Source organism: Macaca nemestrina, chromosome 5, assembly GCF_043159975.1.
Source record: "Macaca nemestrina isolate mMacNem1 chromosome 5, mMacNem.hap1, whole genome shotgun sequence".
NCBI lineage: Eukaryota > Metazoa > Chordata > Mammalia > Primates > Cercopithecidae > Macaca > Macaca nemestrina.
The window spans coordinates 79,920,160-79,945,393 of record NC_092129.1 but is presented as its reverse complement, the minus strand read 5'-3'; the positions used below and the strand labels follow the sequence as shown (position 1 = coordinate 79,945,393).

Below are 25,234 nucleotides of genomic sequence, written 5' to 3'. Positions count from 1 at the left end.
AAAAATTATCTAAAGAACTACAGGAAAGTATCAGAACAATCTTTCTGATCCTTCAGAAGAATCACTTTTTGTCACTACAGATTAGTTTTGTCTGTTCTTGAACTTCTTAAAAACAGAATCATAGAGTATATTCTTTGTATCAGCTCTTTTTACTCAACATGATGTTGTGTGAGATTTATCCATGTTGTTGTATGTATCATTACCAAACAGAAATAGGAATTATAGAGATAAATAGGAGTTACAAAAAAGTACCAAACAGAAATTCTGGAGCTTGAAAAGTACAAAAATTGAATTCACTTGAGGGGCTCAACAGCTGATTTGGGCAGTCAGAAGAATGAATCAGCAAATCTAAAGATAGATCAACTGCGAGAAAGAGAGGGAGGAAGGGAGGAAGGAAGGAAGAAAGGAAGGAAAGAAGGCTCAGAGACTCAAGAGACACCATCAAGCATACCAATATACACATAATGGGAGGCCCAGAAGAAGATGGAGAAAAAGGGTCAGACAGAATATCTGAAAAAATAATGGCCCCAAACTTCCCAAACTTGACCCCCAAAATTAATCTACACATCCAAGAAGATAAAAAAACTCTAAAACAGAATAAAAGCAAAGAGATCCACACCTAGGCATATCATAATCAAATGACTGAAATATAAAGAGAGACTCTCAAAGGGGCAAGGGACTTACGTACAAAACATCTTCAGATTAATAACAAATTTCTCATCAGAAATGATGTTGTCAATAGGCAATGAGATGACATAATCAAAGCACTGAAAGAAGTAGAATGTCGGGGGCCAGGAATGCTGCTGGACACCTGTAATCTCAGTATTTTGGGTGGCCAAGGTGGGAGGATCTCTTGAGCCCAGGAGTTGAAGACCAGCCTGGGCAGCAGAAAGAGACCCTGTCTCTACAAAGAATAAAAAGATTGGCTGAACGTGGTGGCATGGACCTGTAGTCCCAGCTACTCAGGAGGCTAAGGTGGAAAGATCACTTGAGCCCAGGAGTTGAAGGTTGCAGTGAGCTATGACTGTGCCACTGCACTCTTGCAGTGCAGACCCTGTCTCTATAAAGAAAAAATGACAACCAAACACTACATGCAGAAGAGCTGCACTTCAAAAAATGATCAGTACGTTGAAGCTCTGAAGGTACTTAAGACTGTAGATCAACACCATAGAAAATAATTTAGTATTTAGGAATATAAGAAAATAAAGACAGCCTTGTTTGATAACTACACATAATACTGTCACTGTTCTTGCACTATTCTGGTTATTGTCAAGCTATGAGCACAAACTGATGACTGAAATACAGAATAGGATATAAAATCTTATCAGGTAAAATTAGGCAAACAATTACTAGTTGTAATTCAACTTGAAGAAGAAGGAATAAGGAACCAACTCAAACCAGGCAGCAGTGAGTTGTAAAAAAGCTTAAGGTAAAACAAACAGGGAAACAAAACAACTCAGAGCCTAAGCATATCATAAGAACCTAATCTAACAAGAAGGAAGAGCTTAAACCAACTATTTTACGGCTTGGGTACAATTATCCCACAAAACATTTTCAGGAGTTTCTCCAGTCCATAAACGATTTGGTTACTAGAAAATAGCTTTATTGGGCTACCCTCTTTGGGTCCCCTCCCTTTGTAAGGGAGCTGTTTTCACTCTATTATATCTTACAACTGCACTCTTCTGGTCTGTGTTTGTTACGGCTTGAGCTAAGCTTTTGCTCACCATTCACCACTGCTGCTTGCTGCCGTCGCAGACCCCGCCGCTGACTTCCATCCCTCTGGATCCGGCAGGGTGTCCGCTGTGCTCTTGATCCAGTGAGGCACCCATTGCCCCTCCCAATTGGGCTAAAGCCATGCCATTGTTCGTGCACCGCTAAGTGTCCGGTCGTCCTAATCAAGCTCAACATTAGTCACTGGGTTCCATGGTTCTCTTCTGTGACCCACGGCTTCTAATAGAACTATAACACTCACCGCATGGCCCAAGATTCCATTCCTTGGAATCTGTGAGGCCAAGAACCCCAGGTCAGAGAACATGAGACTTGCCACCATCTTAGAAGCGGCCCGCCACCATCTTGGGAGCTCTGGGAGCAAGGACCCCCGGTAACAATTTGGCAACCACAAAGGGACCTGAACCCACAACCATGAAGGGATCTCCAAAGTGGCAATATTGGACCACTTTCACTTGTTATTCTGTCCTATCCTTTCTTAGAATTGCAGGAAAATACCGGGCACCTGTCAGCCGTTTAAAAACGATTAGTGTGGCCACCAGAAAAGTCGACTCAGGTGTGAGGCTATCTGGGGAAGGGCTTTCTAACAACCCCCAACCCTTCTGGGTTGGGAACGTTGGTCTGCCTGAAGCCAGCTTCCACTTTCAATTTTCCTGGGGAAGCCGAGGGCCGACTAGAGGCAGAAAGCTGTCATCCCAAACTCCTGGCATTAGCCGGTTGAGATCATGGTGCAGCCAGAAGTCTCTGCTCAACAGCTGCCCATGTGCGCGACCTACCTTTCCTTCTGACCCATACCTCCTGGGTCCCGACCACGACAATCTTGAAAGTGTAGCCCCAAAATTCTCCTTACCTCTGAATCTACTTCCTCGGATCCCTGCCTCCTAGGTACTAATGGTTCAGACTTTCATTTCCTCTAGCAAGTTGTATCTCCAAAGGGATCCAAGGAAGCTCTGTGCGGCGTCCTTAGGCATCTAGGCTATAAACCCAGGGAGTCTCGTCTCTGGTGTCCCTCCTGATTTAGGTATACAGCTCTCGACATGGGCAGTTACGTGGGACCTGTTCCCCACCACCCTTGCCAGGGTCCCAAGTTTGTAAATGGCTAAGAGAGGAAAGAGAGAGAGACAGAGACAGAGACAGAGAGATAGCCAGAGGAGAGACCGACAGAGAGGAGGAGAGAGACAAAGAGGAGAAACAGGCAGAGAGACAAAGAGGGAGTCAGAGAAAGAGAGAAAGATAGAAATAGTAAAAAAAAAAAAAAAAAAAAAAAAAAAAAAACAACAGTGTGCCCTATTCCTTTAAAAGTAAGGGTAAATTTAAAACCTGTAAGTGATAATTGACGGTCTTCTCCCTGACCCTATAACACTCCAATATTACCTTGTTGTCAGTGTAAACAAGGGCATAGACTGAAAACACTGAGACCACTGACAACCCATAGCCTTCCTATCAAAAATCCTTAACCCAGTGACCCACGGATGGCCCAAATGCATTCAATCTGTAGCAGCAACTGCTTTGCTAACAGAAAAAAGTAGAAAAGTAACTTTTAGACAAAACCTCATTGTAAGCACACCTCACCACTTCAGAATTATTCTAAGTCAAAAAAGCAAAAAGGTAGCTTACTAACTCAAAAATCTTAAAGTATGGGGCTAGTCTGTTAGAAAAAGGTAATTTAACACTAACCACTGATAATTCCCTTAACCCAGCAGATTTCCTTACAGGGGATTTAAATCTTAATTACCATACAAAGGTCCGACCAGACCTAGGAGGAACTCCCTTCAGGACAGGACAATAGATGGTTCCTCCCAGATGATTGAGGTAAAAACCACAATGGGTATTCAGTAATTGACAGGGAGACTCTTGTGGAAGCAGAGTTAGAAAAATTGCCTAATAATTGGTCTTCTCAAATCTGCGGGCCATTTGCAGTCAGCCAAGCCTTAAAGTACTTACAGAATCAAAAAGAGACTGTAAAGTACTTACAGTCTCAATCCTGACTGAAAAGGTTACCTACACCCTCTCTGAAATGAATTTGCATAGGAACTGTTGTTTATGGAAATGCATCTTGATGGGGCAGCTGGGTTGCTATGAAATACTCAGGGACCCAGCCCAGCTCCAGGACTCACCCCTGAGCACAAAGGCAATGTTAGGAATACTGGTAAAGGACCACTAGAATCCAGCAGCCCAGACCCCTTTCTTTGTGGTCAAGAAAGGCGGGAAAGGGGGTGAGGAGTGCTACATCGGTGAGCGTAACTAATCCGATAAGCAGAGGTCGTCCTTGGGTGGTTACACACCCTGGAAAGGAATAAGCATTAGGACCACAGAGGACGCTGTAGGACTAATATTCATTGGAAAATGACTGGGGTGCTGGCATCCCTATGTTCTTTCTTCAGATGGGAAATGTTCCCCCCAAGGTAAAAACGCCCCTAAGATGTATTCTGGAGAACTGGGACCAATTTGACTCTCAGATGCTAAGAAAAAAATGACTTATATTCTTCTGCAGTACCGCCTGGCCACAATATCCTCTTCAAGGGGGAGAAACCTGGCCCCCTGAGGGAAGTATAAATTGTAACACCATCTTACAGCTAGACCTCTTCTGTAGAAAAGAAGTCAGATGGAGTGAAGTGCCATATGTACAAACTTTCTTTTCATTAAGAGACAACTTGCAATTATGTAAAAAGTGTGATTTATGCCCTACAGGAAGCCCTCAGAGTCCACCTCCCTACCCCAGTGTCCCCTGGACTCCTTCCCCAACTAATAAGGACCCCCTTCAACCGAAACGGTCCAAAAGGAGATAGACAAAGGGGTAAAGAATGAACCAAAGAGTGCCAATATCCCCTGATTATGCCCCCTCCAAACAGTGGGAGGAGGAGAATTCGGCCCAGTCAGAGTGCATGTACCTTTTTCTCTCTCAGACTTAAAGCAAATTAAAATAGACCTAGGTAAACTCTCAGATAACCCAGATGGCTATATTGATGTTTTACAAGGGTTAGGACAATCCTTTGATCCGACACGGACAGACATAATGTTACTGCTAAATCAGACACTAACCCTAGAAAGTCCTGCCATAACTGCAGCCCGAGTTTGGCGATCTCTGGTATCTCAGTCAGGTCAATGATAGGATGACAACAGAGGAAAGAGAACGATTCCCCACAGGCCAACAGGCAGTTCCCAGTGTAGACCCTCACTGAGACACAGCATCAGAAGATGGAGATTGGTGCCACAGACATTTGCTAACTTGAGTGGAAGGACTAAGGAAAACTAGGAGGAAGTCTATGAATTATTCAATGATGTCCACTATAACACAGGGAAAGGAAGAAAATCCTACCACCTTTCTGGAGAGACTAAGGGAGGCATTGAGGAAGCATATGTCTCTATCGCCTGACTCTATTGAAGGCCAACTAATCTCAAAGGATAAGTTTATCACTCAGTCAGCTGCAGACATTAGAAAAAAAACTTCAAAACTCTGCCTTAGGCCCAGAGCAAAACTTAGAAACCCTATTGAACTTGACAACCTTGGTTTTTTATAATAGACATCAGGAGGAGCAGGCGGAATGGGACAAACAGGATAAAGAAAGGGCCACCACGCGACAGAGTGAGACTCCGTCTCAAAAAAAAAAAGCCACCGCTTTACTCATGGCCCTCAGCAAGCTGACTTTGGAGGCTCTGGAAAAGGGAAAAGCTGGGCAAATTGAATGCCTAATAGGGCTTGCTTCCTGTGAGGTCTACAAGGACACTTTAAAAAAGATTGTCCAAATAGAAATAAGCCACTACCTCGTCTACACCCCTTACATCAAGGGAATCACTGGAAGGCCCACTGCCCCAGGGAACGAAGGTCCTTTGAGTCAGAAAACACTAACCAGATGATCCAGCCCCAGGACTGAGGGTGCCCGGGGCAAGTGCCAGCCCATGCCATCACCTTCACGAAGCCCCATGTATGCTTGACCACTGAGGGCCAGGAGGTTAACTGTCTCCTGGACACTGGCACGGCCTTCTCCATCTTATTCTCCTGTCCCAGACAACTGCTCTCCAGATCTGTCACCATCCGAGGGGTCCTAGGACAGCCAGTCACTACATACTTCTCCCAGCCACTAAGTTGTGACTGGGGAACTTTACTCTTTTCACATGCTTTTCTAATTATGCCTGAAAGCCCCACTAAAGACATTCTAGCAAAAGCAGGGGCCATTATACACCTGAACATAGGAGAACACCCGTTTGTTGTCCCCTGCTTGAGAAAGGACTTAATCCTGAAGTCCGGGCAACAGAAGGACAATATGGATGAGCAAAGAATGCCCATCCTGTTCAAGTTAAACTAAAGGATTCCGCTGCCTTTCCCTATCAAAGGCAGTACCCCCTCAGACCCGAGGCCCAACAAGGGCTCCAAAAGATTAAGGACCTAAAAGCCCAAGGCCTAGTAAAAGCATGCAATAGCCCCTGCAATACTCCAATTTTAGGGGTACAGAAACCCAAGGGACAGTGGAGGTTAGTGTAAGATCTCAGGATTATCAATGAGGTCACTGTCCCTCTATACCCAGCTGTACCTAATCCTTATACTCTGCTTTCCCAAATGCCAGAGGAAGCAGAGTGCTTTACAGTCCTGGATCTTAAGGATGCCTTTTTCTGCATCCCTATACATCCTGACTCTCAATGCTTGTTTGCCTTTGAAGATCCTTCGAACCTAACGTCTCAACTCACCTGGACTGTTTTACCCCAAGGGTTCAGGGATAGCCCCCATCTATTTGGCCAGGCATTAGCCCAAGACTTGAGCCAGTTCTCATACCTGGACACTCTTGTCCTTTGGTACATGGATTATTTACTTCTAGCCGCCCATTCAGAAACCTTGTGCCATCAAGCCACCCAAGCGCTCTTAAATTTCCTGGCTACCTGTGGCTACAAGGCTTCCAAACCAAAGGCTCAGCTCTGCTCACAGCGGGTTAAATACTTAGGGCTAAAATTATCCAAAGGCACCAGGGCCCTCAGTGATGAATGTACCCAGCCTATTCTGGCTTATCCTCATCCCAAAACCCTAAAGCAACTAAGAGGATTCCTTGGCATAACAGGTTTCTGCCGAATATGGATTCCCAGGTATGGCGACATAGCCAGACTATTATATACACTAAGGAAACTCGGAAAGCCAATACCCATTTAGTAAGATGGACACCTGAAGCAGAAGCGGCTTTCCAGGCCCTAACCCAAGTCCCAGTGTTTAGCTTGCCAACGGGGTAAGACTTTATATGTCACAGAAAAAACAGGAATAGCTCTAGGAGTCCTTACACAGGTCGATAAGCTTGCAACCTGTGGCATACCTGAGTAAGGAAACTGACACAGTGGCAAAGGGTTGGCCTCGTTTAAGGGTAGTGGCGGCAGTAGCAGTCTTAGTATCTGAAGTAGTTAAAATAATACAAGGAAGAGATCTTACCGTGTGGACATCTCATGATGTGAATGGCATACTCACTGCTAAAGGAGACTTGTGGCTGTCAGACAATCATGAGGAAAGTAACTAAAATTGTAAATCCCCGTGGCCCTCCCTTACCATATTTTTCTCTCTATTGTTCTCTTACTCCCTTTCACTCCCACTGCACCCCCTCCATGCCGCTGTACGACCAGTAGCTCCCCTTACCAAGAGCTTCTATGGAGAATGTGGCTTCCCGGAAATATTAATGCCCCATCGTATAGGAGTTTATCTAAGGGAAACCCCACCTTCACTGCACACACCCATATGCCCCGCAACTGCTATGCCTCTGCCACTCCTTGCATGCATGCAAATACTCATTATTGGACAGGGAAAATGATTAATCCTAGTTGTCCTGGGGGCTTGGAGCCACTATCTGTTGGACTTACTTCACCCATACCAGTATGTCTGATGGCGTGGAGTTCAAGATCAGGCAAGAGAAAAACACGTAAAGGAAGTAATCTCCCAACTGACCTGAGTACATGGTACCCCTAACCCCTACAAAGGACTAGATCTCTCAAAACAACATGAAACCCTCCGTACCCATACTTGCCTGGTAAGCCTATTTAATACCACCCTCACTGGGCTCGATGAGGTCTCGCCCCAAAACCCTACTAACTGTTGGATGTGCCTCCCCCTGCACTTCAGGCCTACATTTCAATTCCTGTACCTGAACAATGGAACAACTCCAGGACAGAAATAAACACCACTTCTGTTTTAGTAGGACCTCTTGTTTCCAATCTGGAAATAACCCATACCTCAAACCTCACCTGTGTAAAATTTAGCAATACAATAGACACAACCAACTCCCAATGCATCAGGTGGGTAATTCCTCCCACACAAATGGTCTGCCTACCCTCAGGGATATTTTTTGTCTGTGGTACCTTAGCCTATTGTCGTTTGAATGGCTCTTTAGAATCTATGTGCTTCCCCTCATTCTTAGTGCCCCCTAGAACCATTTACACTGAACAAGATTTATACAATTATGTTGTACCTAAGCCCCCCAACGAAAGAGTACCCATTCTTCCTTTTGTTATTGCAGCAGGAGTGCTAGGTGGACTAGGTACTGGCACTGGTGGTATCACAACCTCTACTCAGTTCTACTACAAACTACCTCAAGAACTAAATGGTGACATGGAACAAGTCGCCGACTCCCTGGTCAACCTTGCAAGATCAACTTAACTTCCTAGCAGCAGTAGTCCTTCAAAATTGAAGAGCTTCAGATTTGCTAACCTCTGAAAGAGGGGGAACCTGTTTATTTGTAGGGGAAGAATGTTGTTATTATGTTAATCAATCTGGAATCTTCACCGAGAAACTTAAATTCGAGATCGAATACAATGTAGAGCAGAGGAACTTCAAAATACCAGACCCTGGGGCCTCTTCAGCCAGTGGATGCCCTGGATTCTCCCCTTCTTAGGACCTCTAGCAGTTATAATATTGTTACTCCTCTTTGGACCCTGTATCTTTAACCTCCTTGCTAAGTTTGTCTCTTCCAGAATCGAAGCTATAAAACTACAAATGTTCTTCAAATGGAGCCCCAGATGCAGTCCATGACTAAGATCTACCGCGGATCCCTGGACCGGCCTGCTAGTTCATGCTCTGATGTTAATGACATCGAAGGCACCCCTCCTGAGGAAATCTCACCTGCACGACCCCTACTATGCCCTGGTTCAGCAGCAAGCAGTTAGAGCGGTTGTCGGCCAACCTCCCCAACAGCACTTGGGTTTTCCTGTTGAGAGGGGGGACTGAGAGACAGGACTAGCTGGATTTCCTAGGCCGACTAAGAATCCCTAAGCCTAGCTGGGGAGGAGACCACACCCACCTTTAAACACTGGGCTTGCAACTTAGCTCACACCGGACCAATCGGGTAGTAAAGAAGGCTCACTAAAATGCTAATTAGGCAAAAAGAGGAGGTAAAGAAATAGCCAATCATCTATCGCCTGAGAGCACAGCGGGAGGGACAATGATCGGGATATAAACTCAGGCATTCGAGCCAGTAACGGCTACCTTCTTTGGGTCCCCTCCCTTTGTATGGGAGCTGTTTTCACTCTATTAAATCTTGCAACGGCAAAAAAAAAAAAAAAAAAAAAAAAAAAAGCTTCATTGAAGAATAAATTAATACAATAAAATGAATACATTTTAAGTATATAGTTAAAACTGTAACAGTGTTACAGTTTCAAGAGGACCCCTTCAACGAGATATTGGACATTTCCATCATGCCCTAAAGTTCCTTCTTGTCCCTTACTGGTTGCGTCCATCTCTACTCCACCCTCCTGATCTGGCCCAGACCTGGGCCTCAGAAGAATCATTTTTTTGTCACTACATATTAGCTTTGTCTGTTCTAGAACTTCTTAAAAACAGAATCACAGAGTATATTCTCTTTGTATTGGCTCTTTTGATTCAATGTAAAACACTGTTCTGCAACATTTATCCATATTGTTGCATGTATCGTTCCCTTTAATCCTGAATAGTATGCTGTTTTAGGAATGTAATGCAATTGTTTATTCATTTACCTGCTGACAGACATCTGAGCTATTATGATGGATATTACGAATAATTCTGCTATGAAAACTTGTGTACAATGTTCTCGCGGACATACATTTTCATTTTTCTCGAGTGGAGCTGTTGGAACTGTTGGATCAGAAAGTATATGTTTAATTTTAAAAGAAACTGGTAAACTCTTGTCTAAAGTGATTTCTACCATTTTACACTCCTACTAATAATGTATGAGAGTTACATTTGCTCCATAGCCTTTTTAGTACTTTGTTAATCTTTTTAGTACTGTCAACTTTTTTAATTTATCCAATCTAGGGAATGTGAGGCAGTATCTCACTGTTATTTTCATTTTCCTGATGAGTAACAATATTGTGTATCTTTTCATGTGCTTATTAGCCATTCCTATATCTTTTGCGAAATAGTTAACTGAAATTTGTAACTAAAGATGCTTTCCTGAACTTCAGGTAGTAAGCCTATTCCCCGCAAGTGAATAAACTACAGTCTTGGAATGAAAAATTAAACACAGTGGGGACATTTTTTGTATAAGTTGCTTTACTCTGTGTATGTCTGGTTTGCTTAGTCTATTATTATAATCCCCATGAAAGCAAACACAGTGCTTATTTCACTAATGAGTATCACAAGCACATAGAACTCTGCTTACCCAAAGCATGAATTCAATTAATATGTTATGTATGCATGCACATACATGTACACGCATGTACATCTACACACACATATAAACATATATTAATTTTTTGACCCACAAATCTAAGAAAACTAATCCTTGAGCCTTTGGTTTGAAGAATTCTCAAATTATTAATATATCTTTATGTTCCACTCCACATCCACTGTACCTGCAATAGTCCTACTGTTCTACTTTGGTAAATTGGGCAAATTTAATTTTTTAAATAATTAAGATTCCAACTAATTTTAAAACATAATTTGAAAGTTAATGAAATACATTACATAAAAAGAAAATTTTAAATAAAAGCAAAACTAAACCCAATAAAAGAAAAGAAAGCTGGGCTCTATTTCTTTAATCCTTTAAAATTCAAATCACACAATGCTCCAATGAAATTTTCATTAATTGAACCAACCCATGCCCATGAAATATCTCATATGCAACTGCTAAAACCTCAATAAACATATTCATCTTCTTGCAAAAAAGATATTTCTTTATAATATGCACATGCAGCATATACTATTTTGAAGCAGATTTGTACTTTAGTCCTTGTTCCACTGCTTACTGGCTGGCTATCCTTTGTCTGGTCATTGACCTCCAACTTAAAAAATAATACTTGCCTTGTCTACCCCACAGAAGTGTTATGAAAGTCAAACAAGGTAGTGTAAAGGTATTTTACAAGATATACAGTGCTATAATACAGATTTTTAAAATTACTCTACATCCCATAATACTGTTGTACAACTTTAGAGCAATAGTAGAAAATAACAATTATTGCCTAACTGAACCAGTCCAGAATTCCACAAAAAGAATGTATGATATGAACATTACAGTACATCATATTATGAGCCCCAAATAATCACCGCTTATATAGTTGGTTAGGATTTCCTTAGTTTGTTCATATAGTTTATGTATTTATGCAGTCCCTATTTTGTGAGAGGCATTGTGAGGAGCATAAAGACAGAAGCACAGTACAGAGCCTTAGCTTCTCTACATTTACCAAAGAACACTTCTCCTTGGGTATTTAACCAATATTTAAAGTATTCTGGGAAGAAATGACATTAACTTCATATACTGACCTTAGATTACTATCATTACAAAAAGATGTATGAGTGATCTGTCTTTAACATACCAGTATTTATCTTCTTGTAACTTTTGTCTTTACTTGAATCAGAAGTGAAGTCCTTTTAGGCACTAAGCATCCATTCCATACTTTGTCTTTACATATGAGATAAAAATCATATTTTTAAAAATTTTATTTATTTTTATTTTTTATTTTTGTGACACGGAGTCTTGCTCTGTAACCCAGGCTGGAGTGCAGTGGCGTGATCTTGGCTTACCACAACCTCCACCTCCACCTCCCAGGTTCAAGTGAACAAATCATACTTTTAAGCACAGATTCTCAACATGTATCTTAGCATGCTACTGCCATAACTAGGGCGTGAATTAAGTATTAAAGATACCTTACCCCAAATATTACTGTAATATAAATCTCTAAATGAAAAAGAACATATTAACAACTATACTTGGATGGGATTCTGGGAGTTAATCCATCCATCTCTCCCCTTTCCTCCAAATTCTATCTCCTATTAACACACCAGCTCTCCTGAGCTAAGCAGCTGCTGAGGTTGGGGAAGGGCGTACATGGAGAAAGCTAGAACCTCTGCAATGTTTTCTTCCCTGGGAGGAACTAGCAGCCATACGAAAATAAAAAGCTGAATGAAAGGCTGAATCCTTTCTATTCCTGAGGCAGACAGATAGAAGACCAGGGAACAAAGAGAATTCTACCAAGAGCCCTGCCAGATATTGATACCTTTGATACTGAGAAAATATCTGGAATATGAAATACAAATGCTAAATAAGTATCTTTGAAATGGGGGGAAACAATAAAGGCTCTTGATGAGTAACATGGGTAGTATTTTTTAATAACCTGATAATGAGTTTCAGGAAAAGGGAAGGTCAACGTTATGGAATGAAAACACAGAAGTACCAGTGGTTGGGGGGGGGATCCAGTAACTTCATCAAACTAGCAAATGATTTAGTATCATTTCTAATTAAAAACTCTAGAAGGAAATCACTTAGATCTGATAAAGACTACGTTATAATTCTAACTGATGAAACACGTAAACCGTATCAATTAATACCAGAAAACAAACACAGAAAAGTCTACTAGAACCATCATTATTCAGAACAGTCTTGGTAATGCAATACTATAAGAGCAATGCAATAAAGCAAGAAAAAAAAAGTTTGTAAAAACACAGTAGGATGAGATTTTTCTTTGTTTTTCCAATGCCATAAATAACTAGAAATGGAAACAAAATAAAGAAAAACAAAATCTACATAACACCTGGAAATAAATTAAAAAGAAAAATGGTCTATTTGAAGAAAACCTTAAAATCTATGCAGAACATAAAACGAAATCTGAATAAAAAGAAACATCATGTTGTCTGGGAAGACTTTATACTATAAGAAAGTGAATTATAACAAAATTTAAATCAAAATTTAATGTATTTCCACCTCTAATCAGACAGGACACTATGGGGAACTGAATAAGTAATTTTAAAAGTCATGAAAAATTAATGACTGAGAATAACCAAGAAAAGTATGAAAAAAGGAGAAGGAATGAATTGCTCCAACAGATATCAGAATGCTAAAATTAAATAAAATATTACTGGCATAAGAAAATACATATACTGATGGAATGAATAAAGAATCCAGAATTAGATTCTAGTAGTCAAACTACTTTACTATAAAGCAGGGGTGGCATATTCATCCAGCGGGAAAAGGACAGCTTAGATCACGAGTCAGTAAACTATGGCCCACTGGCCAAATTGTGGCCTCTGCCTATTTTTGCAAATAAAGTTTTTTTTTTTTTTTTTTTGCAAAAAAAAAACTTGGGACAAAGCCAAGCCTGTCATTTGTAAATTGTCTATAAATATTTTCATGTTACAGAATCACACAGTTTCAACAGAGACCATCTTGTCCACAAAGCTGAAAATACCTACGATCTGGCCCTTGAAGAAAGTTTGCCAACCCTTAGTGTATATAATAAATGATAAGCTGTCTCGTAGACACCTATCTCACACAATACATTGTGGGAAAGAACCTTTTTTTTTTTTTTTGAGATGGGGTCTTGCTCTGTTGACCAAGTTGGAGTGTAGTGGCATGATCATGGCTCACTGCAGCCTCAACCTCCCAGGTTCAAGTAATACTCCTACCACAGAATCCTGAATAGCTGGGACTACAGGTGTGTGCCACCATGCCTGGCTAAGGGGCCTTTTTAACAAAGAAAGAAATCCATATACTTCTAAGAAAAAGAAGGGCATATTTGATATATAAAGATTTATTTTTACATAAAGATACCACAAAAATCAAGATGAATTATAGTTATGATATTTTGCAATGTGTTTGACAGTAAAAACGTAATATATATAAAAATTATCTTATAAAACAAAAAGATAACAAGAAGAAAAAATAGGCAAAACAAAATAGAATGCAATTTACAGAAAACCAAGTCCAAATGGTCAACAAAGATGAACAGATTTATAAACTTACTAAGTGTGAATTATTAGTTGAAGTAAAAATCTCTCTCTATACCCACAATATTACTAAAAATCAGAGTTATAATGCCCTATTGCTGGTGGAGATGTAAGGGGAGAAGCATGCTCTCATATACTGTTGGTGAAAATTTAAACTAACACATTTTTGAAAAGTAAGCTGGCAACTGTTTTTTAAATCTCTACCTTTTGATGCAAAAACTCATTCTTGGGTATCTATTCCATACCTAAAAAAAAATACATATATAATGCCATTTGCTGTAGTACTGTTTATAACGGTAAAAACTAGAAAAAAAAACTTGATAGCGAATACTGAACAAATTACAGTGCATCTACAGACTAAACATAATGCAGCCATTAAAAAAGAATAAATTAGGCTGGGTGCGGTGGCTCATGCCTGTAATCCCAGCACTTTGGGAGGCCAAAGCAGGCAGATCACTTGAGGCCAGGAGTTTGAGACCAGCCTGGCCAACATGGTGAAACCCCATCTCTACTAAAAATACAAAAATCAGTCGGGCATATTGGTGGGCACCTGTAATCCCAGCTACTCAGGAGGCTGAGGCAGGAGAATCACTTGAACCCGGGAGGCAGAGGTTGCAGTGAGCCAAGATCATGCCACCACACTCCAGCCCAGGCGACAGAACGAGACTCTGTCTCAAAAAAAGAACAAATTAAACCCTACAACTCATCAAAAAAATACCCAAACCCAATTCAAAAATGGGCAAAGGACTTGAATAGACATTTCTCCAAGGATGATAAACAAGCACATGAAAAGATGCTGAGCACTATTCATTAGTGATTACACCCCACATGCATTAGGATAGCTAGTATGAAAAACAGAAAATAATAAATATTGGCGAAAATGTGAAAAACTGAAACCCTTGTGCACTGTTGGTGGGGATGTAAAGTGGTACAGCTACTATGGAAAACAGTATGGCTGTTCCTCAATAAAATAAAAATAAAATTATCTTATGATAGGAATATCCACTTCTGGGTAAATACCCCAAAGAACTGAAAACAGGGGGTACACCCATTTCAACATTTACATGTCAACTCAACCCATGATGCCCAGATATTTGTTCAAATATTCTTCTGGATGCATATATATATATATATTTTTTTTTTGGCTGAGGTTAACATTTAAATTGGTAGATTCTGAGTAAAGCAGATTACCCTCCACAATGTAGGTGAGCCTCATCTATTCAGTTGAAGGTCTTACAGAAAGAGACTTACCTCCCTTGAGCAAGAAATTCAGCCAACAGACTGCCTTTGGACTCAACTGCAACTCTTCCTTGAGTTGACAGCCCACCCAATCACCCTGGCTTGGTGAGTCCAGGGTCTGATGGGGTAGGCTGTAGACTCAAGGAAGAGCTGCCAAAACCAGGTAAGCCAATTCATTAAAATAAATCTCTCTCTAGACAACACACACACTACTACCACCACCACCACCACCACCACCACGATGGTTCTGTTTCTCTGGAGAATGCTAATACACCTCTGTTCATGGCAGCATTATTCACAATAGCCCAAAGGTGGAAGCAACTCCAGCAGATGAATGGATAAGCAAAATGTGGTATATATATACAATGGGATATTATTAAGCCTTTAAAAAGAGGAAATTACACACACACACACACGCATATTTATAGAAGACAGGGTTTCACCATGTTGTCCAGGCTGGTCTCAAACTCCTGGGCTCAAGCAAACCGCCTGCCTCAGTCTTCCAAAGTGCTGAGATTACATGTGCAAGCCACCACACCCAGCCAAAAAAAGGACATTCTGACACATAATACAATATAGGTAAACAATGAGGACATCATGCTATGTGAAATAAGTCTGTCACAAAAAGGCAATTAGTGTATGATTCCTCTTGTATGAGGTACATATGGAAGTCAAATCCATAAAGTAGAATGGGGAAACAGAGAGTTGTTTAATGGGTATAGAGTTTGTTTTGCAAGAAGAAAAGGGTTTTGGAGAATGAATGTACAACAATGTGAACATAATTAACACTACTGAAAATGGTTAAGATTATAAATTTTATGTTATATTTATTTTACCATGATTAAAAACTAAAACAAAATAATATTAAGGAAAAATACTATAAATAACAACAACAACAAAAAAACACCTTAAGCAACTTACATTCAGCTGAAAAACAGAATATGTATATTATATTATGCTAGAGATATATCTGCAGTTCAAAATGTATTACAAATTATGTTGTCTATCTTTTTGAAATGACTGAAACACTAAATTAAAAGCAATAATATTCAGTTTACTAACTGGTAAGTCTTTCTTTCATGGTTCCTGACTTTTTTGTAAGATGTTATTGCAAGATACCTACTAAAATGGAAAACAACTGAACAAGTAGAATATAATTTCTTATCAACATCGCTAAAACCCTGGAGGGGAGGAATCCTAACAAACATGGCCATAATTTGCCACCTATTTCTATTGTCCTCACTTTTCCAAATCCATAAATCAACATTTCTGGAAACAAAACAGAGTCTAAAATTTGGCTCCTTCTTCAGTTTAGAAGGTACCAAGTTAATCCCTGACATCCTAGTTTCCATTTTGAAAAATGTACTTTTTCTCCCCCCAAAACCGGTAAGTATCTAGATTCTTAAATACTTTTAGCACATGACATAGAAGTTAAATAGATTTGCTTAACCAAAATAGCTAGTAAACCTCCCAAAAGAATTAAAATATTAATGGCGCTTTAATGATACAAATGAACAACTTTACACTGAGATAATCTATGGGAAAGGAAGCAGAATTCTGGGGATTATGAAGTAAACAAAACGAAGTTCAAATTCTACTTTATTTTACTTTTCTATAACTAATGAACAACTTCTTCCAAAGACAAGTGGGAAATACAAAAACTAGCCGGGCATGGCACATGCCTGTAGTGCCAGTTACTTGGAAGGCTGAAGTGGGTGGATCGCTTGAGCCAGGAAGGCAGAGGCTATAGTGAGCTGAGATCACATCATTGCACTCAAGCCTGGGTGACAGAGCAAGACCCTCTCTGGAAAAAAATAAAATTTAAAAAAAAAAAAAAAAAAGGCTGGGCGCAGTGGCTCACGCTTGTAATTCCAGCACTTTGGGAGGTGCACTGAGGCAGGTGGCTCACCTGAGGTCAGGAGTTCGAGACCAGCTGGGCAACATGGTGAAATCCCATCTCTACTAAAAATACAAAAATTAGCCGGGTATGGTGGTGGACGCTTGTAATCCTAGCTACTCGGGAGGCTGAGGCAGGAGAATCGCTTCAACCTGGGAGGTGGAAGTTTCAGTGAGCCAAGATTGCACCATTGCACTCCAGCCTGGGCGACAGAGCGAGATTCCATCTCAAAATAAATAAATAAATTAATTAATTAGTAAAATAAAATAAAATAAAATATAAAAAGTAAAGACAAGTAGGAACCATGCTTTCTTTCTTTCTTTCTTTTTTAGATAGGGTATCTTTCTGTTGCCGAGGCTGGAGTGCAGTGGCGTGGTCAAGGCTCACTGCAACCTTGACCTCTCAAACACAAGTGATTCTCCCACCTCAGCCTCTCAAGTGGCTGGGACTACAGGTGCATACCATCCCATCCGGCTCATTAAAAAATTTTTTTTTCTAGAGTTGGGGTCTCACTGTGTTGTATCCAGGCTGGTCTCATCTTAACTTTACAGGAAAACAAGATTGTTTATCAGCTTCTCGTTTTTCTAAAACTAAAAATAACATTGCTAGGTTGTTTCTATGAAGATTCTCTAAATTTATTTATAACCTTAAGAACAACATGTAGAACAAAGTAGGAGACTGAATGATCTCTGTTGAATAAATATGAATGGATATTCAGATAATTAAAAATCTCTTAGGATCTCCCATTCTTTATAGGATACAGAGAAAACTCGTTAATATGGTCTTTCACCTTTGCAGCCTTATCCCAACTCTGTGCTCAAGACAAACAGGTTGTCCTCATACTTACAACGTCCCCTGTGCCTACAAAGGTCTTCTCATGACTCTTTGCCTATCTTAAGTTCACCTTTCCTATCTGTCAAATCTCTGGGGATGCAACATATCCTCAAGGCAGCCTTCTCTCCTCCCAAACTAGAACAAATTCTTCCTGGGGCATTAAGCTTTTATTGCACTGTGTATCTCTTCTTCACAGCAATCACAGTTCCAATGTTATATTTGTATTCTTAGTTGATTTGTTTCTTTCCACCTTTAGACTATAACCTTTCTAAGGGGTGATACATAATATCGATCATCAGTTGTATCCCTTGTGCATAGCATAGGGCATGGCAGGCAAATATGTGTGTAAATAAACTTGCTGAATGAATCAATGAGACACATTTTTCGTACCCAAAGTACAATGGCAGGATAACATTTATCAATCTATTGCTTCTTGAAAAACAGATATGATGTGCCCAATTTTCATTTTACATCTCAAATGCCAATGCCTAAGGACCTCACAGTCATTTAACAAATATTTTTGACAAATGCCTTCATTAATCACCACCTGTTTACAAGTGCTAACTAACATTTTGGTTACATTCGGTAACATTTTCTGCCGTTAATGTCATCTCTAGAATACTGGCTAATATGAAACACCTGGACTTCAGGAACACAAACCTGAAACTCACACACCAAACTAAACTGTTATGTAAATGACAGAAATGACACATTTTGGTCTGCAACATCTCTAGATGGCTTTTGGACCAATTTAACTTTTACCACTAAAATTCTGTCACCTGACTATAGACATTTTGAGCTCATGATAAATGAATTACAGATGAAAAACATACAGTTTGATGACAATCTTTACAAAAGTCAATCTTCAAAGAATACCACCAGTCACAGGTATTCTATGCTCCTATCAACTTATTTGGTCTGAGCAGACTTCACTTTTTGTGATAATTATGTTCTGAAAATTCTATAAACTTAATTATTATAAACAAGTCATACTTTGCACATAAATCAGGCCTGGGTCTGGATTCTAGTTCTTCCATTTTTCATTTATTCACTGAGGCAAGCGACTTAAAATTCCTGAGCCTCAGTTTTCTCACATGTAAAATCAGATAATGATTCCTATATCCTAAGATGGTTTTGAGGCTTCAACAAGATAAAATGGGCCTCACTCAAGCATGCTCAGTACTCTGTCTCTCTCTTCTCTGGTTATACAGAAATTCTATTAGGATTCTGCAAAGTAAAACAAATATTTCAGTAAAAATTAGCCCTTTATTAATAAATCTGGATTTTCAGATTTTCCTTAAATTTACTTAGTAACTTACGGGCTCAAATATTATAGAGATTTGTATCTAGTCTGTTAAAGAAATGAAAGGTGTAAATTGATCAAAATGCTGCACAAATAAAAGCTACATTTAACATACAGAGTATCACAACCATACAAACTAATTAGACATAAAGAAGTCAGCAACAGAAATCTGATGTTGCCTTTAGATGACACAATTAGGCAAACAAAAAGTACAGTTCCATCCTCCTTTGGTCAAGGCCATGGTTGAAGACTGAATACCAAATAGGGAAATAGGAAAAGCCAGGAAATGGCAAATTGGCAAAAACTAGGACTCCTTAATTTTTGTATTCATTTCATATTTCATTTCTAAAACTTTAATTAAATTCAAATAAAAATCAAAATGGAACTGGGATAAAGCCAAAAGGAAAGTTATGTAGGTCAAATGAGAACCTATATTGTCCTTAGGCTCTTTGTCACTTTCTATTTAAGGAAAAACTGCCCAAGTGCCTTGACACATTAAAGATCAAGCAGGAGGTTCTGCCCTAAGACAGTCCCCATCTGGCAGCCAGGTTTTGTCAAGCAAATTTTGAGAATTCTCTACCTTCCTATATTCTATCTAATTACAGCACTTTATAAAAACCATTCTCTCTTTCTCTGTCTCTCTCTCTCACACACACACACACACACACACTCCTTCTCTCCCCCCTCTCTCTCTCAAACTTATGTGTATTATAATAACACAACACTAGGTATGGATTTATCTGACAATTTTCCCCTAAAACAGAATAAATTCAAAATGGAAAAACTTTCCTCTGTACACCTGCACTATATTCTGACATAAATTAAGTATAATACACTTTCCCTATAGGAGTTTAAAGAGGTTACAGTAAAGAATCTCTTGTATAAATATATGTGCCAGAACTTGACCCAAATAAGTGCTGAGAGGTATAAATCTCAAAAGTTTCGAGACTCTTTGAGAAATGTCTTCAGAGTCTGTGATATATTTTATTCAACTAAATTGTACAAGTAAGATATTTTGCTAGGCTGTGGGAATGCCTTATGGCATGTTACTGTGGAGCTCGTGGTAAAATACAAAGAATATAAATAATTAAAATAAAATTGACAAATGATAAATGATTCAATAAATTAGAAATTCAAATGCCGAGCATTCTTCTAGACCCTGGACACAAAGCATGAACCTAACAATAACCCTGCCTTCGTGAAAAATATGGACTACTTGAAAATTATACCTGCAACACTAAATAAATATTCTTCGTTCTTCCAGTATTTTGAGATGTTTATTTTCAATTAGACAATCTGTTTTCCTCTTTGAACCCATAGTTATGTGATGGCTCTATAAAAGATTTTAAAATAACTATAGAAGTAACTATTAGTAAAGATTGTGGGATACTGAAAACGGCTACAAAGAAAGTTATGAAAAACCTCTGAATTTGAATGGAAGTCCTACTAGATTAGAGTCTATGTCTGTGACATTATGCTTCTAATTCTTGTTCTTAACTGCTTTTCTCATGATAGTATGAAACTTACTTCCTGGAATGCCACTGATTAAAAAATTTAATATTTACTAAATGCCAATATTTATGCCAGCACTTTTAAAGTACAGAAACATGGAGTTTCTTTACCTCATGCAAATATGCTGTGAGAAAGACTTCAGAGCCTATTGCCTACTTTGTGGTACAACACTCAAGATTAATCATCCAAAACAGACAGACAGTAAATTCTTGTGATTTGCAGTAGTTCTGTTTTATAAGGGTACCACAAACATTGAAATCATCGCTCCTGGGGGAATACGTTTCTGTGAGCCCTTGGTCACAAGATGTTCATCAACTGATCAATACATAACCTTGTTCTATGTGTGCTTCTGTTTAAAAAGAGCACTTCAGTGCTACATTTGGAGTCTGTTTTAAACAGCAAAATCACTAACAAAAAGCACAAAAATGTAAAAGCATGGCACTACATACACTGCGAAAAGAAGGCTTGTTTATAGTATGACAGCTGAGACAATAAGGTAGAACCTCGCTTTGATCAACCTCAGCTGGGAAATGAGCATCAGGTGAATCAATTGTTCACCACTCTGAATGACCATAAAAGTGCTCCAAGTACTGACTTTGGGGTTACACATAAATTTTAGCAAGTATGTGAATCTGCCAATATGAAATCTACAAATAACGAGCACCAACTGCATATGAGTCAAATATTTCAGTGCAGTATCTGACTTGATTGCCACTGAAAGACACAGTTTGGAAAACCCCTAATAAATACTGTTTAGTTACTACGCAGACAAAGAGTTCCGGACTAGAGTGCTTCAAGTAAGATGTCTGAGGCTTTCATAAATGGATGTTTTTTAAAATGTTATTTCCTACCTGATATATTCTAAAGGGGATATAACGAAATCCATTTTCTTCTGCAGGATATTCCATGAGTTTCCGATTGATGGCCCAAAACTGGTCAAATCTGTCTGTAATGATATAAATTATTTGTTATTAAAAATGAACAACATTATAATGGAATACCTCACATGAAGAGATGAAAGTTTTAAATATCCCTCTAGAAGTTGCTGAAAGGACATCATTTATATATTATTTTTTCTTATTTTTATTAAACTTATCTTTCCATAACTAAACATAAAGCAAATATAAAATTAATTTTTTTCTACATTATTGCATCCTCTCCCTAGATATTCACACAGCCATTTTTTTCTCATAAGAAAAACCATAAACATATAAACATATGACTACTTGTGTTATCAAGGCAAAAATCCCACCAGGTAAAAGATAGATGTCTTGACTCTCCCAGTACTACTTCTAATTGCTGAGCTACAAAGGTACAGCTTCAAGTAGCCTAAATGTTAACCAGAAGTTGTGTAAAGAAATAAAGTCACTGGGTGCGGTGGCTCACGTCTGTAATCTTAGTACTCTGGGAGGCCGAGGTGGGCAGATCACTTGAGATCAGGAGTTCGCGACCAGCCTGACCAACATGGAGAAACCCTGCCTCTACTAAAAATACAAAATTAGCCAGGCATGGTGGTGCATGCCTATATTCCCAGCTACTCGGGAGGCTGAGGCAGGAGAATTGCTTGAACTTGGGAGGCGGAGGTTGCGGTGAGCCAAGATCATGCCACTACACTCCAGACTGGGCAACAAGAGTGAAATTCCGTCTCAAAAAAATAAAAATAAAGTCAAAATACTGAACACAGTAAACATTAAATACCAAAGATATATATATATATATCTTTGTGTGTGTGTGTGTGTGTGTGTATATATATGTGTATATATATATATATATATATATTTTTTTTTTTTGAGATGGAGTCTCGCTCTGTCGCCCAGGCTGGAGTACAGTGGCGCGATCCCGGCTCACTGCAACCTCCACCTCCCGGGTTCACGCCATTCTCCCGCCTCAGCCTCCCGAGTAGCTGGGACTACAGGCGTCCGCCACCATGCCTGGCTAATTTTTTTGTATTTTTAGTGGAGACGGGGTTTCACTGTATTAGCCAGGATGGTCTCGATCTCCTGACCTCGTGATCCGCCCACCTCGGCCTCCCAAAGTGCCAAAGATATTTTTTTAAAAAGCTTTGAAAGAAATACGGAACTGGCACTTACGAAGTGCCAACTGCAGCTTAATCTCAGACCAATTAAGCTCTTTTTTTAAACTTTTCAGTTTCAAATTTTCTAAATAAACAACTTGAGATACAATTTGCATATTATAAAATTCTCCCCTTTTAAAGTATACAACTTAGTGGTTTTCAGTATATTCAGAGTTCAGAACATTTTCAGCATCCCAAAAAGAAACCTGTGACTATTAATAGTCACTTCCCATTCCCCCTTGCCCCGGCCCCTGAAAAATCACTACTTTCTATCTCTATAGTTTGCCTATTCCAGACATTTCACATAAATGAAGTAATTTAATACATGGTTCTTTTGCATGTGGGTTTGTTTTTTGCTTGGCATAATATTTTTGAGGTTCATTCATGTTGTGGTATGTATCAGAACTTCATTTGCTTTTATGGCTGAATAATATTCCATTACGTAGAGTTACGAGATTTTTGTTCTCTCAGTTGACTGACATTTAAGTAGTTTTTGCTTTTTATCTATTATAAATATGTTTTCAATTCTCCTGGGTATGTACCTAGGAGTAGAACTACTGGGTCATTAGGTAACTCTGTTTAACTGATACATGGTAACTATGTTTTGAGGAACTGCCATACTGTTTTCCAAAGTGACTGTACTACCTTGCATTTCCACCAGCAATGTATTTGGATTCCAATTAGTCCACATCCTTGCCAATACTTGCTACTATTGGTCTTTTTAATTATAACCATTCTGGCAGGCATCAAGTAGTATCTCATTGTGGTTTTGATTTGCATTTCCTTAATGACTATGCTGAGCATCTTCTCATGTGCTCACTGGCCATTTGTACATCTTTGGAGAAATGCCTATGAAATCACTTTCCCTTTTAAACCAGCTGTCTTTTTATTATTGAGTTATAAGAGTTCTTTATATATTCTGGATACAAACCCCTTATCTGTGATTCACATATCTTCTCCCATTCTGTACACTGTTTTTTAAGCAACTCCTTTTTTCTTAAACTCACCCAGAATCCCACCTTATAAAATATTTTATACTCAGAAATTTATATCAAAATCATAATTCTATAAAGCAGGGAAATATTTCCAGAATTACAGTTCAGCTTGGTATTTCTCTATTACTAGACCTGTTTGAATCCAATCTGCTGGCAAACTATTGATTCTGCTTAAACCATCCTAACTATATATTTTTAAAAAATTAGTTATTTCTTCTTGCACCCCTGTCCTAAAAGACTGTGACAGGCTTTAGGCCTTCCTTACTCTAATCTTCAGCTCCAATCCGAGGGAAGACTCACAGTATATTAGAAACGGTGTGAGAGAAAATTTTAAATCCAGTAAGTCCAACACAATTTCACAGATAACTAAGGCCCAGATTGTTATATGTTTAAGAACCAAGACCAGAATCTTGGTCTTCCAATTCAAAGTCCCCAATTGGTTCAATAGTTGCTGCCACGAAACTTTATCTTAATGTGAAGAATACTACTTTGACACAGTCCTCTCATACATGAAGCAATTATTCTGTCAATGCTCAAAAAAGTGTCTTTTTACCATCAGGTATCAAGCAAGAATGTGACAGCTACATAAAATGATTCTTCATGCATACTTAAAATTTTACTTGCTGCCTTGTGATGAAATCCCAAGCATCTAGCATGGTGCATGCATAGCATATGCTCTTGAATCAAAGAATGGATAGAACACTATGAACATAATTTCTCATAAAAGTAAACTGGAAAAAAAAACACGATTGTGCCAGTTATCAATTGTATGACTCTCTTCTCCAAATTCACCCTTCAATATATGCATTGCTATATGGACACAAATCCTTTAAGCATCTCTACTAAGACAACTATGTTAAGATTTCTCAGCAGAAAATGCTAAAACAAGTTGTAGGACAAACAGTTCTGCCCAATGTCCAGATACACAAGTCTCTCAGCAAGGTTGCAGCCTGAGCCTGGCCAAGGGATAACCAGCCCTCTCAAGACAGAATCTAGCACTCCAAAGGCTTCCTGCTTGCATAGGCACACTAATGCGCCGTTGCCCTTATCAACATCTTAGTTTGCTTGCTCTGGAGGTCTGCACGTGCTGCCCATCTGTGGTTTCCCACCCAGCTGCCACTCTCTCTGCACAACCATGCCACATGTTGCTGATCACCTGCATTCCAGGTTGCCCTGACTGCCAATGGACTACAGACCAACTCTGGCCTGGCGATAAGAGAGAACTTTTCTACTAATTCAATGAACTGAATATACCTCCTCCAATGAAGTCTGAGCCCTAGCCCTTGCAGGTGGGGCCCCTTACAAGTTTGGTCTTCCTCCCTCAGTCCTAGGGTAAAATATATAGTTTTCTTATATCGTATAGTCACTCTTATCAGAGTTTAATAATTCTTTATATAAAACTTAGCCTGTTTAACCCACTGATTAGACCCAAATACAACTATGTTTAAAAGGAAGACACAATAAAAAAAAATCTGTATTGATATTAATTTTA

General features: G+C 39.2%; 1 protein-coding gene across 7 annotated transcripts in view; it reads right to left on the bottom strand.

Moving 5' to 3' along the window:
* Positions 1-25,234, bottom strand: part of LOC105478775 (autophagy related 5) — a 137,266-nt gene that overhangs the window by 44,166 nt on the left and 67,866 nt on the right. For 6 of the 7 annotated variants that reach the window (XM_071096667.1, XM_071096666.1, XM_011736407.2 and 3 more), the window contains one exon: positions 21,525-21,619. In XM_071096667.1, the coding sequence (XP_070952768.1) occupies positions 21,525-21,619 (95 nt within the window). The remainder of the gene's footprint in view (positions 1-21,524; positions 21,620-25,234) is intronic. The other variant, XM_024791917.2, reaches the window with a different exon arrangement.